The sequence below is a fragment of the Branchiostoma lanceolatum genome, chromosome 18, assembly GCF_035083965.1.
Source record: "Branchiostoma lanceolatum isolate klBraLanc5 chromosome 18, klBraLanc5.hap2, whole genome shotgun sequence".
Classification (NCBI taxonomy): domain Eukaryota; kingdom Metazoa; phylum Chordata; class Leptocardii; order Amphioxiformes; family Branchiostomatidae; genus Branchiostoma; species Branchiostoma lanceolatum.
This window is the reverse complement of record NC_089739.1, coordinates 13,089,028-13,110,048: the sequence shown is the minus strand read 5'-3', so window position 1 is coordinate 13,110,048 and position 21,021 is coordinate 13,089,028. Positions and strand designations below refer to the sequence as shown.

General features: G+C 42.3%; 2 protein-coding genes across 2 annotated transcripts in view; one reads left to right on the top strand and one right to left on the bottom strand.

The window, feature by feature from the left end:
- LOC136423849 (paramyosin-like) overlaps window positions 1-16,811 on the bottom strand; it is a 25,327-nt gene extending 8,516 nt beyond the window's left edge. The window contains exons 1-6 of the mRNA XM_066412209.1: window positions 16,668-16,811; window positions 10,821-10,890; window positions 4,010-4,114; window positions 3,686-3,711; window positions 2,556-2,723; window positions 906-1,090 (exon numbers count right to left, since the gene is read on the bottom strand). Coding sequence (XP_066268306.1) covers window positions 906-1,090; window positions 2,556-2,723; window positions 3,686-3,711; window positions 4,010-4,114; window positions 10,821-10,890; window positions 16,668-16,683 — 570 coding nt within the window. The 5' untranslated portion in view covers window positions 16,684-16,811. The remainder of the gene's footprint in view (window positions 1-905; window positions 1,091-2,555; window positions 2,724-3,685; window positions 3,712-4,009; window positions 4,115-10,820; window positions 10,891-16,667) is intronic.
- LOC136424007 (vacuolar protein sorting-associated protein 11 homolog) overlaps window positions 16,797-21,021 on the top strand; it is a 25,218-nt gene continuing 20,993 nt past the window's right edge. The window contains exons 1-3 of the mRNA XM_066412407.1: window positions 16,797-16,887; window positions 18,133-18,256; window positions 18,854-18,975. Coding sequence (XP_066268504.1) covers window positions 16,873-16,887; window positions 18,133-18,256; window positions 18,854-18,975 — 261 coding nt within the window. The 5' untranslated portion in view covers window positions 16,797-16,872. The remainder of the gene's footprint in view (window positions 16,888-18,132; window positions 18,257-18,853; window positions 18,976-21,021) is intronic.

Genomic DNA, 21,021 nt, shown 5'->3' with positions numbered 1-21,021 from the left:
TGTTGGTGCTCACCCTGCAGCGAAGTTTCTCGGTGTCCGACGGTCTCTAAATTTCCAAGGAATGCGAAGTCGTCTGATCGCTGTTTTATTATATGCAAAGAATCTCCAGCCTCACATCCTTTTCGCTACAAAAATCCAATTTCACCTACTGGAAATGACCCATTATCGACGAGCGAGGAAATGTTTCCCCCAGCAGCCTACAAACATGGCCGCTAAACTGTTTACAGAGTACGCATAAAATCAGTTCATAGCATACAAGTGTTCCAAGGCCTGCAACCACGTAGTACAGTGTCTTGAGTGTCGTGAAAAATTTTGTTGACAGGGAGTACGTTATGATCGGGAAAGTTCGACGTTGAAAGACCCCCCAGTTTACGAACGTATCTCAAGCAACGACTACACGGTGCCGCCACTGTGTTACACAACGGGCCTGTAATGTGCTTTTCGACCAGATACAAACTTAAAACAAAGGTTTCCATACACTCACGTTGATTCTCAAACTTCAACTATTAGATCCGCTGTTCGTATGTCAGAAATCCACTTTTGTTTCAGTCGTTAGTCCCTTCGTATGTTCCCTCACCTTCACGAGAAACGCCAAACCAATCTTACTGTTACCCGATCAGTGTGTGCTTTATCAGTCCCAATCCAACATCTTACCACGAGGCAAAACACCATGATTGTGAGACAAAACGTTTCGAAGGGAAATTGTGAATGGCGTAGAAAACATCTGCCATTTATACGGAGAGTTCCATAGGGCTCCACTATCAAGTGAGCACCAACATGGCCGCCAGTGCTCGTCGCTAGGGGGAGGGTCACGTGACTGAATACGCCCTATATGTGGGCCCTAATATTGCTTGGGTTTCCTTTAAGGGCTGCTAGAAGCTTGATTTAGTCAGTCTAATCTTCACCTGTGTCTGAAGGATCTTGATCTTGTGGTTGGCATTGTTGTAGTCCACCTGGGCTTGTGTCAGGTGTTCTCTCAGCTGAAGGATGTCACGATCCTTGATGGTGATGTCACGGTCAGAAACCTCCTTCAACTTCCGCAGTGATACAATCTCGTCCATCAAGAGTCGCTTTTCCCTGGAGTACGCATCTATTAGGAGAACAGAATGGAAACTAGCGGCAATCAGATATGGCAGACAAAAAAGCGAAAGAAAGGAAAGTCCCAAAAATAAAACACCCTCCTAAAAGCAGGACCCCTATTGCTTGATTCGTTGGTTTGCTCGAGTAGTGGCCCTGCTCTTTAGCCCCGGTAGACACGGTTCTGTCGCTGTCACCACCCAAACAGCTTCAGCCAATCAGAGGGTTTGCTAAAGCACTCAGTGGCTCAAGCAAAACTGCAAAGGACGCTGGGAAGCTATCAACCAATCAGGTTACGTCTCACATCGTTACGTCAGTAACATCACCAGAACCGTGTCTACCGGGGCTAAAGAGCAGAGCCCCTACGCGAGCGAGCCAATGTTTCGAGTGACAGGGGTCCTGTGCTTTTAGGAAGGTGATGTAAATTTAAAGCAATGAATGCTAAAGTGTGGTGAGCACACACACACATACACACACACACATACATGTGCATGTACAAATCCACCACAAAAGAAAAACACACAGAAACACATACCAGCTCTCTGATTTTATGCTATCCCATTGCCAAAATTAAACCTTTTAGTGAAGCTGGAATGCTTTCAAGTGTTCATTATCTTCGCCGTGAAGATTATGTTTTCGGTTAGGCCAGGTGTAGGATGGGTCTGTATGTATGTCAAGAGCATAACTCGAAAAAGCTTTTTGATGAATCTTCATGATTTTCGGTAGGTCGGTGTAGTGGTTGTGCAGAGAAAGGTCAAATTTACCTGGCGTTTTTCAACAGTACTGCAGCGGAATTTGAATGTTACTTTGTGCGTTTGCATGTAGGCAAAAAAAGTGATGGAAATGTTGATGGATCTTCATGATTTTTTGTAGGTGTGTAGCGGTTGTGAAAACGGAGGTCAAGTTCGAAAATGGTTTAGCTGGCGCTTTCCTACTGTTGTGCAGCGAGCTGTGTATGTTTCTGTGTTTGTATGTCACCAAGTTATCTAGAGTTGAAAAGCTGTTGATGGTTCTGTATGATATTTAGTGGATGGGTAGGGTTTACAAAAAGGAAGGTCAAGTTCGATAATGGGCCTTCTAGCGGGTACCAAAGGTACTGTAGCAGAGCTTCAAAATTTTTGGGCATATTTTCTGCAAATGCTATGGTCATGATTTTTGTGTGGTAGATCATAAGTTCATGCCACAGGAAGTAAGTTGTGTAAGTTTGGGCCCCCTAGCGGCTCATTTGGAACTGCAGTGGGTGCTTTTGCTTTGTTCAAATCCATCTGCCTCTTTTTGTCCTCTAGGTTAATTTCTTTATATTCAGATTTATCCGTCTGGACTATGACAAAAAAAAAAATGTTCCCGTAAGGTATAGTAAAAAAAAACAATTCCCTGGGGAATGCGTGCGTGGAATAGTTAGAATTCCTCCTTTTTTGATCCCAGCACTATACCAATGGCTCCGACCCTGAGGCGTTGCCAAAAAAAATAACACCCACCTTCAGTGGTCATGAGTCTGGACTCTACGCGACTCTTCTCCGTGTTGAGCATGTCGAGGTGAGACTCCTTTCTGCGGATCTCCAGCGACATTCCGTCGACCTCTGACTGGAGGTCGCGCAGCTTTCGCAGCATCCGTTCCGCTTCAGCCGACATGCGCGGGTGGATATCTGCAAAATATGCACGGGTGAGATGGTCACTGAAGTAGCCGTTTGGCACCCAATTCTCTATTAGCTCATCTAGGGTTAGGGATGTCCCTCGGATTGGACATTAAATGGAGGTCCCGTGTTTGGGGAGAGCCACACCCCGCGCACATAAAAGAACCCACCACACCTTTCGAAAAAGAGTAGGGGCATGCCCCGGTGTGAGATGGTCCAAAACCTACAGTCCTATGACCGCACATGGGTTTGCCCTTAGCAATAGCTTCCGGCTAGTTGGGCAACCCTGCATGTACATGCTGAACCAATGAATAAATAAATAAATAAATTCTCTATTGGTTACAGAGTTACATGTAACGTAACATGACCTATTTACGTGCAGAACCTATTTACGTCCGGTTTGGGTGGCCGGACAGACATAGTGATTTTATTATCATTTGTCTGCAGACTACTTTGGACAATTACTGTGCATTTTTTCTGGTCTATGTTTTTCCAGCATTGCGCTAGAAGGGAAAAGACTGAGGTGGACGATAATAGGTTACCCTAGCACAATTCTTCATCATATACCTAAGTATAAATACATGCTCGCACGGCGTTAAATAGGCGGAGAAAAACTTACAGACCATGCATTTTCTTTTTAGAAGAGCTGATATTTCTGACCATGGGTTTAACATTTGGCTCTGTCCGTGCGGTTTTAAGATAAATACGTTTTGAATAAATCGGACGTAAATTGGTTATGTTACGTTAGGTAGAGTTTACTGGTGTTGCAAAAGAAACAGGAAGGCACTATGAAGAAGAAATGGGTCAATTTAAGGAACCTCTAAAAAGTATCCACATTGTGGCCGGCGATTTAGTCCTTATGTAGATGTACTGTAGTTTGTGATTAATAACATTACTAAATTGAGATAGAAGTGATAGATGAGTATAGCTATAAAAAAAAATTAATTTTTTACAAAAACGAAAATGTTTCTTACCTGTTGCTTTTTTGGCCTGGTCCCGCGTAAACAAAATGTCAAGGAAATTAACACAATAAATGATACATTATATTTACATGTATCATATACTTTGCTTTCATTGACATAAATGTTGTTGCTTAAAAGTACATTTTCCTTTTTAATGTCGCACTTGCTATTCTTGATACTTGTGTGTAAGGCACCACCAGAAAGTGGTCACAAAGACCAGTAGTAAGAGCAAGGAGGTTAACCTCCTTGGTAAGAGTATAGGTTTGATAGATGAACGCTTGTCTGCAGTTTTGGTGCAAGTTGCTAGGAGGGGTAAGTGAGCAGCAGAAAGGATATAAGAAGTTGGCCTCCAGCTCCAGGAAGTACACCTGCTGCTGAAGGTTCTTGATGTACTCGGCCTCAATGTTGCCCAGGTCTGAGGTCGATGATCGCAGACTCTTACTGTGTGATGAAAGCAAAACAAAAATAGCAAGAATTAGGCCAAAAAGTTGATATTTATGTCCCTGAGTCATAATAATAAATCTCTACCTTTAGAAAAATGCAAAGATTCTACTTGCTTTTTTTGGATTAGGCCCTGTAACCTCCTAGGACTCTGGGACATTAATGTCAAGTTTTTGGACTAAACTTTGTTCTTATTGAGATGAAAGACCACAGACTAATGCTGTGTGAAAGCAAAACAAAAAGAACAAAAATTAGGCCAAAAACTTTCAGACATCTATGTCCCTGAGTCTTTACAAATCTCAGCCCGTAGGAAAATGTTTCTGCTTAGGAATTAGGGATATTTACAAATGTCACAGTTTTTGATGAAATTTTGTTTTGGTTGAGGTAAAATATCACAGACTCTTAGCTGTGTGATCAAAGCAAAGCAAAAAGAACAAAACTGAGGCCAAAAACTTGACAATCAAGTCCTTGAGTCCTTAAAACTAAAATCCAAGTAGATGTTGGGAGAGAAAATCTTAACATTTTCCTAACTACCTGGTAAGCACAACAATTTAGTGGCATAAACTGCTAACTAAGCGATATACACCAGAGGAAGCAGGTGGCTTTATTGCAGTGCATTTCCTTGATGCAAATGAAAGCGTCTTTTTACTGAAATCAAACCTGCAGGTTTCATTAACCACTCAAGGGACTGAGAAAAATGGTTTAAGTCTGGGGGTATTGGCCCTTTTGATACCTTGCAACCGATAGATCAGCTTGGAGATTAGATTATCAGGAAGCTTAGATAACCCTTCACCCAGTGCGCATGTATTAATCAAAGCTAGTGTCACAATTATCATGACATGAAACAAAATATCCACGCTACAAACTTAGGGGAAGCTATGCAGCCCTAAAATGCTTCACAAATATTACATATCCGAGCGTGCTATTGCCAAAATACGACTGGCAATACTACAACACTTTAAAATTACCGTGAACTTGTTAGTGAACGATTAAGTCGAGGGCTGCCGGGATAGACAATTGAAATAGACAATCATTAGAAAATGAAGTTTACAATATTTATGCTTACAAAGATACATTTTCATCCATTTCATGTTATAGATGTTCAGATGTTTTGACGGACAGGAAGAAATGTTTTCCATCGCAACAAGCAAATTTCCATCCCAGGACGGAGGAACAGGTCCTGCATGGAGACAGCCCTAGCCTGGTCTGGATGTTCGTATTCTTTAATTTCAAATACACAGTAAGTAGATTGACTGGAAGTGAGTTTAATAGGGGGATGATGTCAGGGAAAGTAATATTCTTCTTGGATGAAATCAGAGGAGCATATAAACAGGAGCTCAGAATAGGATGGATTCCAGAATACTTCCAACCCAGAGCCTGCCAGGTTGCATGGTTGGTGAGCAAAGTTGTAGAAGTCGTGTCAGAGACTCAGACTAATCAAGCCTAATTTTCATTTCCTCCTCCTCCCCCGTGAAAACAATCATTTCTTTATGATGAATAATGTATCTAGGCCTAAAGTCTCAGTTCTATATCAAGATGTTGGGAAGCAAGGGAGTGCTGTTGTTTCTCCTGGCTTCTCTTTCAGTTTTTGAGATTTTGAAAGCTTCGCAATGCCCAGAAAACTGCCGTCGCCTCAAAGGAAGACTGGATCTTCATTGCCATTGTCCTGACGAAAATGGAAAGGGTCCGACGTGCGACTGGATTACACACAAAGGAACGACCGTCAAAGTTCCTGTGTGCCTCGATACCATACCAACAGACTTTGAGAAAGAGAACCAATCCATCGCCATTATGTATCTATGCTCTTCTACGCTTCACGAGCGGTCTTTCCCGAACGATCTCAGCACGAAGGATCTTCGGATTCAACGGTCGAATGTTTCCGAGATTCAGCCGGGAGCTTTCCGTGGTTTCCCGTTGACAGATCTCAGCCTTGATGACAACAGAATCACAAGTCTCGGTATGTTGAATTTAAAGTAACGATGACACTTAACATCAACTCTCATTATTCTGCTGCATGGGTAGTGGTGCGTACCTAAACCCCGGACCTGTTCCGGACCTGTTCCTCTAGGTTCAAGTCCAAAAAAAACCTAAACATCTGAAATCAAGTCCGGACTTGAAAAAAAAAATCTCTCACTTTTACACATTCAAGTAAACTTTCTCGAGTCTCCTTTTTGATTTAAACCATCTTAAAGCTTCCTTAGATCGGGAAATTTGCACTGGAAAAATATGAAAACATTGCTGTTTTGTGTTTATAACTGAAATTCTGCATTAATTACTGACTGTATATAATTCTGCATATTATAGTTTTCAAATTGCATGTAAAATATATGCCGATATGCAATTTTACATGAAGGTAGTATTACAATAATGATATTGTGAAATCAGACTGATGAAAACACCAAAACAATTTTGAAGTCACTGTTAATGTTCATAAGTTGAATCATTCTATAGATATTATGTTCTTACATACTGTACAATGACATTTTTTTGCAATTATCATGCAACTTAAAGTGCTGAGTGGGACAGTCTTATTTTTTAGTTTATGTAGTTTGCTTTATAAATTGAAAATTTGATACACCTAAAGAAGTTAAACTTAAAGCAATGATTTCAGGCAGTCATTTGAATTCATTACTAAAAATGATGACCTAGAACACCAGATATTAGCTGACTGCTAGTCGGGCAACCTTGGCTGCTGTACAGTGTACACAGCCAAACAAATAAACAATAAACACCAGATTTGAGAAAACATAATAATATCTAAATTAGATTACGGCAGCTCTTATATAATTCCGCCCCCATACCTTCGCCGACTGGTGTTAGCCTTTTCGAGTGGCATATCATAATGTTTTGCATTTATTATGCAAATGAGGTCCTGCTGGGTACCTTTAAGTTGAAGACTTACTTACATGTACCACATTTAAAAAGCAGTGAATTTACCCAGCAGTAGTGGTGCGTACCTAAACCCGAGTTTAGGTTTATAATTAGGTTCAGACTCGAGTCCAGAGGTAAAGGTTCAGGTTCGGACTTGAAAGTCCGGACTTGAACCAATGGAATATGTGTGCTACGAATATTTCTTTCCTGTTTAAAATAAGAAGCTAAAAAAATTAAACAATAAATGCATTGTCTGATTTATCATTGAATTGAATTATTAGTTTTGATTTTTGATTCATAAAGCGTCTTATGTTTATCCTTAGGTCCAGACACCTTCCTCGGGCTTGAGAGTCTGAGACGATTGTTTCTCCGTAAGAACGCAATATCCCTCATATCCCGCCATGCCTTCCGTGGATTACCAATGCTAGTGCGCCTGATGTTATCTGATAACCGCCTGACATCTGTGCCCGTTGACGCACTCCTGTTGCCTGAAATGTTGGCAGTCATATCCCTGACCAGAAACCGAATCAGCAACATTGACAGCCACGTCACCCGTTTAATATGTCCAAGCGGCATGACTAGATTGGTTTTACATTTGCACGGTAACGAGCTTGCCTGCGACAAAAATTTAACGTGGTTCGTCTGCAATCTACCCCACCTGGACTGGATCGCATATACTAACTTACTCAGGTGTGCGTCACCTGTTAACCTCCGTGGAACACTCCTCACCAACTTGCAGAAAGACATGTGTCGACAGAACAACTCGGACATGGTTCAAGGGATCCAATCCATCAGATGCAAAGAAATGACGGTCACTGCAAGCATGGGCACAGCATATCCTCAAACTTTCAACCAGTACACGCACAATATTACCATTTCTACTCGGAACTCCACAGACATGCCATACACACAGCACAAGTCATTCTCGGAGCAAACAACAGAGCTTGACTATGTCATTCTTGTTGGGGGAGACCCACCCACAAAGGACGACAACAGGACCCATATCTTCACCCTGATCATTGTAGGAACACCGCCTCTTCTCCTTGTGTTGGTATCAGCTATGCTCATCTTGTGCCGCCGCAGTTGTGGTACAGACGACGAAACACGTAGAATCCAGCCGTATGCAGTGGTCTACACTGACCCGACAAATCTACAAGCTTCGGGCGAAAACTCAAACCAAACGGACAGCCAGCCAACTCATGCTCATGGACAGACCCCAGCAGACAATGATACGATACAGCCGTATGCAGTGACCTATGAAGACCCAGGGCCACAGTGCCAGCTATATGACGTAACCCACAATGAAGACCCAGGGCCAAAACTTCAGCCATATGCAGTGATCTATGAAGACCCAGGGCTACAGCACCAGCTGTATGCAGTGACCCGCGATGAAGACTCAGGAACACAGCTTCAGTCACACTCAAAGACCCACGATGAAGACCCAGGGCCACAGCTTCAACCACACTCAGTGACACACGATGAAGACCCAGGACCACAGCTTCAACCACACTCAGTGACACACGATGAAGACCCAGGACCACAACTTCAGCCAAACTCAGTGACCCACAATGAAGACCCAGGGCCACTGCTGCGGCCACACTCAGCGACCCACGATGAAGACCCAGGGCCACAGCTTCAGCCACATTCAGTGACCCATGATATAGACCCAGGGCCACAGCTACAGCCATACTCAGTGACCTATGAAGACCCAGGGCCACAACTTCAGCCGCACTCAGTGACCCACAATGAAGACCCAGGACCACAGCTTCAGCCATACTCAGTGACCTATGAAGACCCAGGGCCACAGCCTCAGCTACATTCAGTGACCCATGATAAAGACCCAGGGCCACAGCTTCAGCCACATTCAGTGACCCACAATGAAGACCCAGGGTCACAGCTTCAGCCATACTCAGTGACCCACGATGAAGAACAAGGGCCATAGCTTCAGCCACACACTCAGCGACCTACGGTGAAGACCCAGGGCCACCGCTTCAGCCATAATCAAGGAGTTATGGTGGACACCACATGCATATGGTACTTGTAAATAAATGTGTTTTATCCATTTTTTTTCCCTTTCTTTTAAGCTTTGTGTTATATGTGTATGAATAATAATCTTTTTTAATGACACACTATGTGTGGATCTGATAGCTGTTTCAATATATTTGTTGTATAACATAGGGAATTCCGGAAAGAAATACTAGCAAATCTTGTAACAATTGCTTGGACTGGAAACAGCCTGTGCAGCTATGAGATTGAGTTGAATAATGCATTAGGTTACATAGCACTGATTGGTTCGCGTCATAAAACCTGTGTTCTGATTGGTTGGACGGCAAGGTTTCACGTTACCACATTGGTGGGAATTGCCCTACACAGTTCTGGCGTTGCTCGTCAATATAGATCGCATTTTGTGATGATTGAAGCAGTATCATAGCGACCTTCGTAACAAATAGATTTTGAAAAATATACAAAGTCTTTTCTGATCGCAACAAGTCTGTCATAGTTCTGTGATCTTCCACCATTTGCAGCTTATGCCTAGCTGACGCCTTCTCAGCTGATGATTGAATTATATGACGTCAGTAGTGTTCTAAATTTGAAAAGCACTATTCATTCTGGTTGAGAAATTTAGAACACTGACGTCATATAATTCAATCATCAGGTGAGAAGGCGTCAGCAGGGCATATTAGTAAATTGCAAACGGTGGAAGATCCTAGAACTATGACGGACTTATGTCAAACAACTTGAAGTAAGAACTTGACATATTAAGCATATTATAGTAGGCTTTTCGTTTTTGTGTAGCTTTCCTTCTGACTGAAAAATAAAAGCTGACGGAATCCATCACAAAGTTGTGTTACAAAGTTGCTCATTGAGTGAGAAAAAAAGTCACAACACGTCAAGTAAAGTGTACCTTTCTCAAGGATACGATGTCTTAGCCTTTAAGAAATGCCAGGAGTTGAACCCGCAAACTCTAGATCCTGTCAGTGTGTCTACTATAGTTACATGTACATCCAATTCGTAGCTTATTACCACTTGGTCATCAACCTAACGTATAATGACTGAATGAACAAATTACTAGTAGATTCAACCATTGATTCTACAAAATGTACATAGAATGTGTTAATGAATGAAGTAATGAAAAAAGAAGGAACAAATGAGTGAAAGAAGGAGCAAATAAATAAATGAAAAAATGAGTGAATAAAGAAATGAATGTACATGTAGGTACAGATGAATTTAGAAACAAATGAATGAATTAACAAATTAGATTCAACCATTGATTCTACATAGTTAATGAATGAAGTAATGAAAAAAGAAGGAACAAATGAGTGAAAGAAGGAACAAATAAACAAAGGAAAAAATGAGTGAATGAAGAAAGGAATGTAGGTACAAATGAATGTAGGAACAAATGAATGTAGGAACAAATTAGATTCAACCATTGATTCTGCATAGGTAATGAATGAAGTAATGAAAAAAGATGGAACAAATGAGGGAAAGAAGGAACAAATAAACAAAGGAAAAAAATGGGTGAATGAAGAATTGAATGTAGGTACAAATGAATGTAGGAACAAATGAATGTAGGAACAAATGAGGGAATGAGGGAAAGAAGGAACAAATCAATGGATGGATGGATGAATTGATGAAGAATGAAAGAAACAAATGAATTACCAGTAACAAATGTATGCATGAACCAAGGCCTATATAATGTCCTTGCATGAACGAAGGAAAAAGGGGACAAATTGATGGATAGATGGATAAATGTCATTGAGTAAATGAATGATTGAATGAATGAATGAAATTCAATGAATGATTGAATGAACGAATGTCATGAGTGAGATCGAACCTGAAGGCAGGAGCCAGGTTGGTGCCGCTCTTGTTCAGCTTTCCCCCGCTGCTTGACCTCCGCAGGCTTCCTGTCAATTCATCAATCAAACAACAACCATCAATATCGACTGATACAATTATAACCAATCAGGTTAATGTGTGTACTGAGCTAGCCTCCTTCGCAGGCTTCCTAGAACGGCGGCGTATATATTTGGGGGAGGGGGGTGACACAAGTTCTTACACGGGCCAAGGTTCTCTAATGCCGGCAAGGTAGTTTCGCTGCCGAGGAAGTTATGTCGCCGAGGGATGATTGCCTTTCGCTGTCTTAATAAACTCCCCTTTCATGGGCCCGACAGGGAGCAGGCTGGGTAGAAAGGGGATCGTCCCTCGGCGACGTAACTTCCTCTGCAGCGAAACTCCCTTGCCGGCATTAGAGAACCTTGGCCCGTGTATTAAAGAACTTGCGTCACCCCCCTCCCCCAAATATAAACGCCGCCGTTCTAGGAAGCCTGCGAAGGAGGCTAGTACCGAGCTATGTAGTAACGGTCTGATTTGCAATATGGCATGCAACTCTATACGGTCGTGAATATAGGATAGACAGGACTAAAAAAAGATGTTCATTTTATTGACGTGCAATCAATAACTGGAGTGGTAGAGAGACAGAAAGGGGAAAAAAAGACTAAATTTTTTAGTCCACAACTTCACATGCAAGGAATTGAAGTACTATTAGATTCAATGGAAATTAAACTCCTTGATGTACGGCATGAAACTTCAAGTTGCCTAATGGTGAGATAACCAATCATAAGCTATACAGTCTAAACCACCACTACTATTGTACACAGATCTTCAAGTTTGGAACAATACTAAAAATCTGGAACATCCAACTATCAAGTATCATGTCTGCCATTTATTACAGAAATGTCAAGTTTGTTAGATTTTCCAAACGTCCAGTATTGTTCTGAAGTTTATCTTCAAACATGTATGTGGAGGTGCAGGGAGGATAAGATTGTAAATATTTTCTGATTGAGGGTTCTCTGACAGAACCATCCATACATTGTATATCTGAGGGCAAGAAGCCAAGCAGTCAGAAAATATTACAATCCTCCAACTCAACATCTTCTTGTAGAGTTCTTCTAGTTGAAGATCCATACTTAGACTTATGCCACAGTCACAATTGCGGGGGGGGGGGGGGGGGGGGGGAGCATAGGGGGTCCTGGTTAGACTTCCGGGTGAGAGAAGGGTACAGTACTTCTCAGTGTTCTCACGAATAGCTCACGCCTGTTTGTTACCGGGTCCCGGGTTGATTTTAAGTCTGTGTTAAAGAAATTCAGGACCCCAGCCGTGCCAAACAATAGCCCGGTAGCAGCTGGGGCCAAGTATGGGTCACGGCCGAAAGTGAACTGCCTGGAAGGTAGCCTGGGCGCCATCTGTTTTCTACCGGGGCTCCTACTAGTCACCTTCATTAATCAGGACCCCTATCGCTCCACGTTACATCGCTCGCGAAAGGGGCCCTGATAATCACTGCCGCCAGACATGGTTCTGGCGACGTCACCGACACTTGCTCATGAATAATTAAAGCGCTGGCCTTATTTGGCAATGAGCGGACTGACGAGCTCATCTCCAGACGGAAGTCGCGAACAAGGTCAGTGGGCTTGCTCGGCTTTCACTGCCGCTGGGATTTAGCCCTGCATATAACAGAGGCTCTTCCCTCCGCCTGTCCTTGCACTTAGAAATACGTCCCTGCCATCAAGCAGTGTCTGTAGGGTGGACTGCTGATGCTGACGAAGCCGCTCTAATCAAAAAAAGTATTTCACAGCTGAAGCAAAACTATCGACAGCCATTTGTTTTTGGTAACCAAAGCAACGATGTAACACGTAACCTGATTGGTTGATACCTTCCCAGCGTTCTTTGCGCGTTTGCTTCCCATGAGGGGAAGCAGACCCCTCTGATTGGCTGAAGCTGTTTTGGTGGTGACATTGCCAGAACCATGTCTGGCGGCGGTTATTATCAGGGCCCCTTTCGCGAGCGATGTAACGTGGAGCGATAGGGGTCCTGATTTAATGAGGGTGCTACTAGTACACTCGCTACAGGAGCTCCGGGAGTAATTGGATGGCACCCAGGCTACCTGGCAGGGCCCCCTTTTCCAATTGTGACCTAAGCATAAGATAGCCCTCACAAACACAGAGAAGAAGTGAGAGACTTGCCCTCCCAGGAGACATTTTCGACCGGCTTGATTTCCTGGTGGAGTTTGGAGAGACGGGCGGCTGTCAGGAGGAGGAGACAGGAGAGAAACTGTCAGTCATGAGTCTGATATAAGGTGGCAACAAACAGCTGCTGAATACACATTATACATAACACTTAAACAGGGTTCAGAATACTTTATTATCTCCATGAAAAAATGGAGATATTGTTTTTGGTGTGTTTGTGTGTGTGTGTCTGTTTGTGTTTCCGGAGTATTGTAGTCAGCATAACTCAAGAACCTCTGGATGGATTATGATGATATTTGGTATGTGGGCAGGCGTTGTGAAGCCGAAATTCAAGGTTGATTTTGGGCCCCCTGGTATGTGACCTTGGTACTGCAGCAGAACTTCCGTTTTTGTATCTTTTGACCTGGACGTGCCGTGGTCTTGATTTTTGGGTGGCAGATAGCTTGTGATGAAAGAAAGAAGTGGTACAGTCAAACCTGTATTAGCGGTCACCTTTGCATAGCGGCCACCTGCCCATAGTGGTCACTTTTTGTCGGTCCCTTGGATTTTTCCCATTGACATAAGCATTAAGAATTAGGCTATAGCGGCCACCTGTCCAACGCGGTCGCGGCCAGACGATTTTCGGTCCCGCGAGTACAGTAACACTGCCGATAACGGTCACGGCGCGCCGGTAGAAGCCGCATCGCCACCGCACGCCGGGTTCAAAATCTTCATTTTTTCACGCAGTTATCAAATTTATGTGGACTCAACTGGATAGGATCATAATAAAGAAAACCAGAATGTTTCATCCGTTAGAAAATCCATGGTTTGACGCGAAGTCAAGTATGATTTTCTTCACATGGCTTGCGTTTGTACATCGTGGTAAAATTGATCATTTTTATGCATTTCGACTGGACAAATATTACGGCAGCTTTTTGGAAAATACAACCCACACATGTACCTGATGCGGTAAGTTCGCGGAATGTTTGAATGCCGGCCCAATATCCGTTTTCACCGGGAATTCATTCAAATTGTGCTCAAAACGTGTTTCGCGCAATTTTCAAAATGGCGCTGATACAAACCTGGATAGGTAGCAGCATAAGGTCAACAAAGGTCAACGGAAGACACCACTGTTACGGAGGTATAATATACTAAATTTATTTTGCTGCAAAGTATCACTGAGGATAATTACTAAACCAAAAGCTTCAAAATGAATGTGAACACTATCACTATGATGTAAAATTTGGGCTGTTGCAATTTTCTGAAAAGACAAAAAGCCCTCAAAAGAGCGACCTTCTTCTGAGTACCCTATTAGCATAATGGTAGATGCTGATCAACACAAGCCACGCGGGAACCGAACCAACACAACAAGAGACTGAGGAATATTGTCGCCACGATTTTATGTTTGAAAACGGTCGAAAACGAACAGTAAGTGACAACTGAGCAACATGTATTTTGTTCTTAACTATCTAGGAGTAAAAGAACAACAATCGAACGTCTAAAATGTGCCTTACCTGTTTACATGTGTACTGTACGGTGAATAAATGTATCTCAGTGGGTACTGAAAACATGTGTCACTCGTGATCAATTAATCGACATTTTCTCCATAGCGGCCACCTGTCCTTAGCGGCCAGTTTTGGCCAGTCCCTTGAGTGACCGCTATAGGCAGGTTTGACTGTATACATAATAGGTTTGGGCCCCCTACTGCAGCTTGCTCTGGTTTTAGATCTGTTTTTGACAATCTTTCTGTAAATTGCAAACTGCAGGTGAACATGTATTTCTAGCCCCCAGTGCACTTAATTATTATTGAGAATGGTAATCTGGACATTTCTGAGATGTTCTAGAAACTAAATCTAACCAAAGAGAGTGGACTAGATCTACTCAGTTCTTTGATTTAAGAAATTTCAGCTTTTTCTTTCTAACTCACACAAACTTTAAGCTTGTCTGTCTATACAGCATTTCTATTTTTGTTTTGGAACAGGAAGGGTCTTTAGCACAATGATTAATTAGGGGGTGAAGTCTGCCACCTCTTATTGCCTTGTTAGTCTTGAACGCCTAAAAATATAGTAAAATGTTACAATTTTATTAATCGTGATTACATGTATTTGAAACTCTAGAGTAGGAGAGATGTGTACTGCTGTTCCTTGCCACCATTAACCGAATAGAAGACAAAAGTTGAGACAGTAAAGGTTTTCTGTTATAGTAGCACACCTTAGATAATAGACTTATAAGCTTACTAGTAATGTTATCAAGGCACTGAGATGTTCATAGCACAGAAATTTGTAAAGTACAAGTAAGCTTATAAGAAGTGAATGTGCAAATATGTAGCATGAGAAAGAGGGGTTTTCCATAGTCTGGAGAAAAAACAGTAGGTCAATAGTTTCAAGAGTACAATGCAAAATGCACTTCTCACATATTAAGCAAGTACCTTTTTTAAACAAATGTACTTAAACAAGTCCTGAATTGGGCATTCAGCTTAAGCAGTATTTTCCTGGTATCCAATCATATGACTTATAGCTCCCAAGTCAGCGGAGAATAGACCTTTCTCACACGGCGGACATGATAGAATGAAAACAAGGCCCTTGTGGCAAACATCAGACCGATCCTAACTGTCAATCACAATTAGAAGTTTAGCCAATGATTACCTGATAATCAGAGAATCGACCAATGAGGAAGTAGCTGCATGACCGTCATATATTTGCATTTCTATGTTTTTATTCTGCATTTCTAAGTTTTGACGGAGGAGGGCGGGGACTATGGGATTGGTCAACGAAGCTCTAAATTGCTGCATCTTTTTTGTGCATTACAGTAGCTACTGTAATATTATATTTCAAAACTTTAATGTGATTTAGGAGGAAAACTAAATCTTCTGTACATTATTTTTGCTTCTTTGCCTCATTGGCCTCGTCTTCATTCTATCATATCCGCCGTGTGAGAAAGGTGTATAGGTTTGAATACCAGGCTAATTCAGTCTTGCTACCAGGCGTCAACAATCAACACACCCTGTTAAACCGGATTACTGAATCTATGAGCCCTGAATGGCCCAATTATACGAGTACTTTCACTCGGTCAAACCATCTTAAAGAGTCCACTGAAGCTTGACTAATGCTATCATGAATGTCCCTTCTCAAGTGACGCGGTAAGAGGTAGCTCACGTCCATTGATAAGCATCAACCATGACCGAGGCAAGGTAAACAAAATAAACAATCATATGTTTACTCTGAAATACCCTCTATCAAAAGTCTAATGTACATGGATCTGGCTATACAAGTATTTAATATAACTAATGTTTTGTTTGATTTGAAGATATAACGTTACACATGTGTCCTTATGTGACCTGAGAGTTTAGAAGACAAATTGTGTAAAGGAATGTGCCATATTCCCTTTATAAATATATCAACGATGCATTGCGTTGACATAACTTTTAACAAGGTCCAAGAAACAACAAATCTAACATAATACCAATAAACAATTCTCATGTTGGTATCAAATTCAAGATGCTATTAAAAACTGGCAGGTATTATAGCTATCCTACAGAATGTGTCAAATAGAGAACCGGATATCCAAGTACTTTACTTAGCCTAATCCTAAAAGAAAGGCAAAAACGTCAAGAAAACGACAACAAGATACAATCTTTGCAATGCAAACTTGGCGCTGAATAGTTTGCAAGAGTCACCCACCTGATTTCGACGTCATTTTCGGCTTGAATTCCTCGCCAAACTTGATAAATTCTGGAGTTTTTCTGGAGATTCCCAAACGGGACAGCTGTAGGAGGGACGCGGAAGTGACGCTGTTGGCAGGGCAACCCGCAGGGAGAACTGTGGGTAACGACCTTTCAACTTTGTACTTTTTGAACTCTGACCTACGGGCGACCTGCAGTCCAAGATGGCGTTTTTACAGGTGAGAATCGATGAAAATACGCAGTTTTTTGTACATTTTGCGCGTTTTAACGACATTATGTCTTGTTCGCACACAAATATGTGTACTTTTTGTACTTATGCTGAATATCGTTTCCAATTGAAGAGGAATAAATATGGCAAATGGCGAAAAACATGGACGGAAGTTTGGGAGGGGCGTTTTGGTTCTCGTGTGACTTTTGTCTATTTGTTGATTTCAGTCTCGATTTCAGAAACATGAGGTCTATAAACATTACTAAAAGAGGGTAGGGTTTTACTAACATTGTAAACATTATGATTAGTAGGGGACAAGTTGGTCTTGTGATTAAGTATGTTGTCTTAAAATCTAAAGATTTTGGGTTCGAAAATTATCCCCATACTAGTATTTATGCTGTGCCCTTGTGAAAGGCACTTTTAGATATTCCTCACTCAACTCAGGTGAAAATGAGTACCTATGGTCAGTTAGGGACATCCCCTTGGGTGGAATATAAAGCCCAGAGTTCCTGTGTTTGAAGAGAGCCACGACTTCTATACTCATCTGTATGTGTACCCATTGGCTATTATATTTTTGAACACACTAGTACTGGTCAGGACTTGAGCATGTTAAAGAACCCACCACACTCATCGAAAAGAATACTAGGGGTCCTTCCCGGTGTGAGTGAATGAAACCTTACTGTTTGGTCTAATAAAGTGATACGTTACACCTGAAAAGACAGTTTACCAGCGCTGCAAAATCATTGTTGATCACTCTAGACGTAGTGCGTTAGCCTGATTTTAATCGCCCTTCTACTAGTTCTAGTCAGCCGACTGTAACCGCTAGCCGCGGAGGGGACAGAAAACCCTGGACAGCTGGAGTTTGCGTTATACAGACTAGTAGTGTGTGTGTTTGTTGATGTATTTTAAGATAAATGTGTATGTCAAGAAATCAGACCAATCATATACATTAGTCATTGTATATTGTCTTAATTTTATTTCACAAAAAGCCTCTGGGCCATACCCAGAACCATTCGATTCAAGGTAAACAACCCTATTTACCAGACCACCTTGACTTAGACTGTAGACTTGTCACGAGCACCTTGTCACTCTCATAATGTGTGTAATCTTATTTCTAGTGGCGAAGGTTTAATTTCTTTGACAAAGAGGTTGTGAAGGACGAGGGAGGTCAGGTGTTCGATGGGCTGAAGGGCATCGTTAATTAACATCGTTAATTGTTGTTAAGTGAAATAACTGTGTGTTTTTTACTTTCCAGTGGCGAAGGTTTAATTTCTTTGACAAGGAGGTAGTGAAGGACGAAGGAGGTCAGGTGTTCGATGGACTCAAGGGCATCGACATCTCTGTCTGCGCCAGCGGGCGGGGCCAGATCCTCATTGGAGATATCCTTCTGTCTTACTTCCCGCCGAGAGAGTGCTGTTTTTGGCTCGTGTTGTGTGTTTGATCTTTGCGTGTGTGACTGTGAGAGTGTCTGTGTGTGTGTGTGTGTGTGTGTGTTTGTATATACAGTATGTGTGTTTGTGTGTTGTGCGTGTGTATGTATATGTGTGTGTGTGTGTGTGTGTGTGTATGTGTGTGTGTGTGGGCGTGTGTGTGTGTGTGTGTGTGTGTATGTATATGTATATATGTGTGTGTGTGTGTGTGTGTTTGTGTGTGTGTGTGTGTGTGTGCATGTGTGTGTGTAAGTTTGTCTGTATGTGATTGTCTCTACAATTATAGGTCCAAAAAATAAAGTGAATTTGTTGCACATCCCCTTAACTCTCAAGTCTGTAATCCTTGTACTACTTTTAGACCAGCGCGCCCTTCCTACATGAAAAAGATTTAATATTCTGTGCATTTCCTTAACCGTTTGCTATATATTTGACCAGGGCAGGTTGTATCTGCTTGATGTTTGTAATACATATATACTTTTAGAACAGCATGCCCTTCCAACATAATAAAGATTCAATATTCCGTGCATTGCCTTAACCATTTGCCACATTATGAAGGGAACATCCATTTCCTAAACCGTAACCTGGAGTTGTCCACGTTCAAGGCCTACGAACTGCGCATCACGCACTTGTGCCAGGTGAAGCAGCAAGGCATCCTCGTCACCGTTGGGGTTAGTATAGAACCTTAAGTTATGTCTTATTTAGATATTACAGTCAAACCTGCCCAAGGCGACCACCCGGCGGACCGAGCAAAAACGGTCGCGATGGACAGGTGGTCGCCATGAAGAGGATTCCACTGACATGTTTCCAGGTCGAGGTTTTCAAATACAGTACGTAAATGGATGGAAAATTATGTGAATTTAGACAGCATGAGCCCCACCAAGTTCAATTTCTCATTGACAGAAAGAGGCTACAAAAATTACATTTTCCGCTATCGTTGTAATAATTGTACACCGCTACATCGTGTACACATTTTCGTAATAATTTTGACTACAAAACAATGGTTGCCTCGATGATCGCAGCGCCCTCCCGCATTCACACGTTAAATCAAATAGTACACACACACACGCACATCATCGAAGTTTTAAGGCCTAAGACAAATCCTTAGAAAACACCTCCTGGCCCCAGCCTTTTTTGGGGCGCTGACCGCTGGATAAAAGGGTCAAAAAGTTTTCGATCTGACAACTAAAGATGAAAACGGAACGGTGATTTCGTCGCGCCGCGCCGCCAAGCTCTATGCGACCGCATCAAAAGGTAAGTCAGTGTAGCAGAACGCCCAGCGTCCAATAAAGGTTTGTGAGATTCATGGAAATAAAAAGAAAAAAAGAATATTAATTTTCGTCAATAACTAGAGTATTCGTAAATGCTCAAACACAAAAGCATCATGTTTTAGAAAGGTCAGCGGTACGCTAAATCCGGGCCATGCCAAATCCAAGATGGCGTTGGGACCGAGGAACAACATTTCTCCCCCGGTGTTTTGCCCGCCGCGAAGTCATTTTTCGGCGGAATTTAGTAAGACACAGACACACACAAGATATAGATAGTAATTTCTGTGAAATCTGACTTTTTGACGCCATGCACTACGTATTCGTTTTGAAAATTGATTTTAAACTGAACTTGCTTGAGTTTGCGGTAAACTATAAGATTACGATAGGCACTACAACATCACAAACATTTGTCTTTACAGTGTTTATAGGGGGGAACGTGTTATTAAAACACTTCATGGAGGAATCGATGCTATAACATTACTATTCCATATATTTTTGTCCTTATTTTGTCCTTCAAAGTCTTGAAAACATTTCCGTGAAATCCGACAGCAAAATGATCCGATGTCACCACAAGCTTGAAAATTAGGCGGCCGCCATGGGCAGGGATTGTGCTCTATGCGGTCCCCATTCGTGGCGGTCGCGGTCGCGTTGGACGGGTGGTCGCCTTGGGCAGGCAGCTTAATGCTTGTGCCTATGGGGAAAATTTTTGGGACCAAGAAAAAGCGGTCGCCATGGCCAGGTGGTCGCGTTGAAAAGGTGGTCGCCTAGGCAGGTTTGACTGTACATACATGTACATACTGTAACGTGGTGTGCTTGTACTGGACCTGGCGTTGTCCACGTTCAATGCCTACGAACTGCGCATCACGCACTTGTGCGAGGTGAAGCAGCAAGGCATCCTTGTCACCGTTGGGGTTAGTATTGAACCTTAAGTTATGTCTTATTTAGATACATACATACTGTAGCATGTATGCTTGTACTGGACCTGTTCGTAGTTGTCCAAGTTCAAGGCCCACGAACTGCGCATCACGCACCTCTGTCAGGTCAAGCAGCAAGGCATCCTGGTCACCGTTGGGGTAAGTATAGATAGAACCTTATGTCTTATTTAGATCCATACACATGTACATATTGTAACATGGTGTGCTTGTACTGGACCTGGAGTTGTCCACATTCAAGGCCTACGAACTGCGCATCACGCACCTCTGTCAGGTCAAGCAACAGAGCATCCCGGTCATGGTTGGGGTTAGTACAACCAGCTTGTTTTCCGGCTTCCCAAAACAAATTGATAAGGAAATAGCCCAATCCCCTATTTTACGTACCTTCTGAACAAATCTAAACATCGCTATATGATAGTTTCATTATTATGTGTATCATGTTGATATGTTACCTAGCTTAGGTTAGGGACGTCCCTTGGATAGGATGTTAAATGGAGGTCCCGTCTTTGAGGAGAGC